The 5,000-nt window shown below is 39.4% G+C and overlaps 1 protein-coding gene across 1 annotated transcript; it reads left to right on the forward strand.

Annotated features, from left to right (window-relative positions):
• Window positions 1–3,567: 3,567 nt before the first annotated feature.
• On the forward strand, window positions 3,568–4,761 carry LOC137991285 (putative leucine-rich repeat-containing protein DDB_G0290503). Its single transcript, XM_068836396.1, has one exon. The coding sequence runs from the start codon at window positions 3,568–3,570 to the stop codon at window positions 4,759–4,761; it is 1,194 nt and encodes a 397-aa protein (XP_068692497.1).
• Window positions 4,762–5,000: the final 239 nt, after the last annotated feature.

Genomic DNA, 5,000 nt, shown 5'->3' on the forward strand with positions numbered 1-5,000 from the left:
GTAGGTTTTCTGTGGGTCCATTACTTTCATCATAAATAACATCTTGATCAGTTTGTCAGTGCCTGAAGTCTAGTACATAGTTCATTAAAAAATCAGCACAGTTACCTCAGTATTAAGCATAAATTAAGCATCAATGATTTAGGTGCAAATATTTAGGAAAATGCATTAAACTGAAAAGGTGCCTTACTTGTGTGCCGCATTCTCTGAAAATTTTTTTATCAGTTTGTGTGTCACGGTCAACGTGGGAGTCGATTGGTTCATCTTCAGGTAATGGTTCCGGAAAATGGTCAATGATCTACTCCTCCATTTCTTGTAAGCCTTCGATTTCAGCCTCTCTTGCACTTACAACTGACGCCCTATTCTAACAAGGTCCCGGCAGCTTCGTGTTCCTAGATTGATTTACCAGTATGTGGATGAAGGGTCAATAGGGTTTTCGCCCCAGATCGTTCAAGACAAATTTTCTTACTTCTCTCTTTCCCGTTCATCAGATGGTTTTCACCAACAAAGTGTATACTGCAAATATCACTATCCTTCGTACAAACGAACGTGTCACCGCGATGACATGCAGTAATCCACCTTTGCTGTCCCTCATTTTGTCTATGTGCACCAGAAAAATGGAAAAATTTAACTAGATCACCATTTGAATTTATTTTCCAAGACCGAGAGTATCGAGAATCGTTTCTACAAGTACCATAAGCACATCTTTTTGTTGTAACCATTTTGTTTACGGACGTTACAATAGGGTCCGAACTTTCGGGTGTTTTTTCACCAAAATATGACTCATGGTTCTACCACGTACAGTGAGTGGGTGAGAACGGATGTTCTATTCGATATTCAAATTGTTTAAGACTACAGGTCATGGAAAAAACTGGCTATATCCACGGAAACTTAAATTATCGCCTCAAAGTTCGTACACGTGCTACACGTGGGTGAAACCAATGTCCGAACTTTGGGGGTTTGTTTACATCGGAAGTCACGTGACACTCCATGCGAAACTTAAGCGCTCAGAAGGTCAATTTGGCTTTAGAAAGGGTCACTCCACCGAGCATGCAATTCTAGAAACTATAGACAATTTTAAAACTGCTCTTGATCACAACATGTTAACATGTGGTATTTTCTTAGATTTCTCCAAGGCCTTTGACACTATTAACCACCAAATCCTTTCATCTAAAATATTTAAATATGGTGTACGTGGAACCCCATTCTCATGGTTTTCTAGTTATCTTAGCGGACGTAAACAATATGTAAAAATTGGAAATGTTGAATCCTCTTTGAAACCTATTACATGTTCCCTCAAGGCTCAACTCTTAGACCGTTACTCTTCCTATTATATATAAAAGACCTACCTAACTCATCGTGTAAACTTAAGTTTAGAATTTTTGCTGATGATACAAATATTTTCTATTCCTCTAAAAATATTAAAGACTTGGAATCAACTATAAACGAAGAGCTTATGAATGTGATAAGCTATCTATCAACTTTAGAAAGACCAGTTATATGATTATTGCATCACCTAGGAAAAAGGCATCTATTAACGCAACAGCTTGTGATATTCAACAGAGAAGTGATATTAAGTATCTAGGAGTTTTTATTGATGATACTTTAAAATGGGATACCCACATACAGCATGTTAATAATCGATTAGCAAAGAATCTGGGCATACTTAACAAGCTTCGCTATTAGTACTCTTAGGCAACTCTATTATAACCTCATCTACCCTTATATTTCATATGGTTTGACCAGTTGGGGAACTGCAAGCCAAAGTCGACTTGAAACTGTAAAAAGAAAACAAAATAAATGTATTCAGTCCATATTTTTTGCTTCCCAAAGAGAAACTACTTCTATTTACTATATAAACTACTCGAAATTCACCCTCTTGACAATGTATTCAATATTAGGATGGCATCCTTTATCTATAAACTTAAGCATTTCCCTGATAACACCCCAAGAGAGAACTTATACAGACCAGTGTCCAAAACCAATTATGGGCTTTCAAGATTTACACTGACAGCCTCTAGAATTTGGGAAAATAACCTTATAATATTAAAACTTTACCTTTTCCTTCATTTATTAAACAATATAAGCACTACCTCCTTGACAGCCAAATAAAATAATGATGATTGGGAAGGAAGGGAATATGATTATTATATTCCCTTCGTTCCTGATTGTTATTATTACCCTTAGATGGATCTTTTCCCTAACTATCACGCTTCCTATTGGTGGATAGCGCATTTTTGTAATATTTCGAGAACACGTGATACGTTCCAGGGTTATTATTGGCTGAGCAATTGGTGTCTTTTTACCCCTTGACCCATAAGAAAAAATATTTCCAAACACTGTCACTCTTCAAAGTTCATACTGTCGTACCCCTCCCCATCGATAACCCATGGATGTCACGCGTGACATACGCGGATGAATCTTCGTTGACATGGTAACAACCCTTAGATCCATTACCCCCGTCTCCATCTTTCTTTTATCCATCCCTTCTAAAATATTCAGTAAATATACTATCAGTGTCACGCGTGACGATCATGGGTGGACCTTGTAACTCGTGAATTTCTTTGTTTGTATTCTCTAGGGTTGCCCCTCCCCATTTGAAAGAGCACACAACAGAAGGCGGTGAAAAGATTGTGCTTGCACTCAAGATCTCATCTCGAAATAACCCAGACTTGACATATAGACTTGCAAGACACGTAGTGCACTTCGAATCGGGCTATAGTATGCAACAAATGTACTGTTTACAAGATAGAGATGAACTCGCAAGGAAAGACGAAAGCATCTATCCTCACTCTTTCTAAGATGTTTCACCGTTGCTTTTGCGTTTAAATCTAGAAAGAAGGAAAAAAATTGTCGCGACCCTTTGACGTCATATCAATGAACCCTAAAAAAAACAAAACAGTGGAAGAAGGGCAAAAAGATCATCACTACCGCATGATGACGTCATACCACAGGGAATATCTTTTGGTTAAAAAAAACAACGGAAGAAGGGAGAAAAATGAACGTCATCGTTTGACGTCATACCAATGAGATCACATCCTCAAATAGGAAAAAACACTTGCATGCGTAACCAATGACTCAGAACGTTCCCCAAAAACTGGGAATAAAAACTCGAAAAGGGAATGTCCCGTAAAACTAAGCAAGACTGTATAAAAACAGCAGTGCGATCTCTCGATCTCAATCAAGTTTGAAGAAGCCTTTGGGTAAGAATCTCATCAGATTCACGAAAAATGGACAAAAAATATGCTGCTGAAGTTGCCTCTCCAAAATCAGAAAACGATCTTTTACACAAGACAATTGTGTATCTATACGAACAACACAAACAATGGAGTGAATGAAACAAAGGATTCATACGTCTCGTGAATCAATTACAAGACACCATTCAAGAGGTCGCGTCTCTAGAGACCCAAAACCGACGACTGGAAGAGAGTCTTGCTAGAGCCGAAAATAGAATCGCGCAGTTGAGTTTGATGGGAGCCTCAGGGAGCCATTGTGACGCCTGGAGTGTCAAAAAGGGTCTTGGTGTGTCTCAGCCAAGAAAATGCAAGGCTCAAAAGGGTCATACAGCAAATGACAGCCAAAAATTCGGAGGGCGTGATAGATTTGGCGACAGAAAATTGCGAACTGCACGACGTCATCGTGGAATTAAGGGATGATAGAGATGGAAAAAGGAAGAAGATACAGGAACTCGAGAAACTGTTGCATAATATTCAAGACGAAAATGTAGATGTTTTAAAGCATCAAAATATACGTTTGGTGCACGAAGTCACAGAGCTATTGAGAAAGCTGGACATCAAGCAAGTATTTTGCGAAACCATCGTCACCGAAAACGAGACTCTAAAAGGAACAATGCAATCGTCAGAGGGCGAAAAGATGGTCTATGTGCGTGAGGTAAAGTCAGTAATCGGGAAATCTCTGGCAGCGCGAGAGGTCATGAGTCAAGTTTGGGACGAAAAGAGCAACGGTTCTAACGAAGAAAGCGACAACGAGGAATTGGAAGAAAAACAAAATGGTGGCGTTTGGGACAACAATAACGGTGATGTCGACGACGACGAGGACCATAGCAAAACACTTCGAGGTGAAGATGTGGAAAAACGGATAGAGAAAAAGAAAGGTTTGGGAATGGAAAGCGATGATGCTGGGTTACACCAACAGGTCCGAGTCTTGCAAAGATGTGTTGAACAGCAACACGATCTCAAAGCTGAAAAAGTGAATGCGCTGACAGTGGAAATCGAACAAGCTAAACAAGAGAGAAATGCCCTGCAACAAGAAAAAGAACAGCTACAAGAGCAGACAAATCAGATCGGACAAATTATCAGGGACCGCGATGCAGAGGTAAAAAATTTCAAAGAAGAAGTGAATGGTTTGCGTATGAGTCTTTCCAAAGTTATTAATGCACGTGAGGTCTTACAGAAGGAATTGGATGAATTGCGAGATGAAAATAAGTTAATGCAAGAAGCTCTCATAACTTACGAGAGGGATTTTAAAAGGGAATGCGATGAAAAAAGAGACACTGTGCATCAACTACAAGAAATGGAGGCAAGACTAAAACACAAAATGGACAAACATACAGAACTGAATGGGCGATACAGAGAATTGATAAGACGAGTATCGTCTTCACTCGGTTCTTGTCGAGCTCAAGTATGTCCCAATGAGACTTCTCTACCGGAACCGGATACACCCCAGCCCCGAGGCGTTTGGTTCGACCGGTTAATGAATTGCAATGCCCCGTTTGCCACAGAATGTTTCCTCGGTATTTGTTAGAGAATCACATGAGAGATTGCTCTGACGAATAAAATACGAATTTTTTGAATGTAATCTAGAACAATGATATATTAAACAAATGTTTACTCGGTCACATGCATAATGTCTTTATATGTAAAAGTAGAGATGACAGTTTTGGATGGGTTCGTTTTGGTTCGGGTTATCTTAAGCCTCGCGACGGATCCCTGTATGACACTCGAACCAATACAAAGGATATATAAAGAGATCGAAGGAGGGGC

This window comes from Montipora foliosa, chromosome 2 (assembly GCF_036669935.1).
Source record: "Montipora foliosa isolate CH-2021 chromosome 2, ASM3666993v2, whole genome shotgun sequence".
Lineage (NCBI taxonomy): Eukaryota > Metazoa > Cnidaria > Anthozoa > Scleractinia > Acroporidae > Montipora > Montipora foliosa.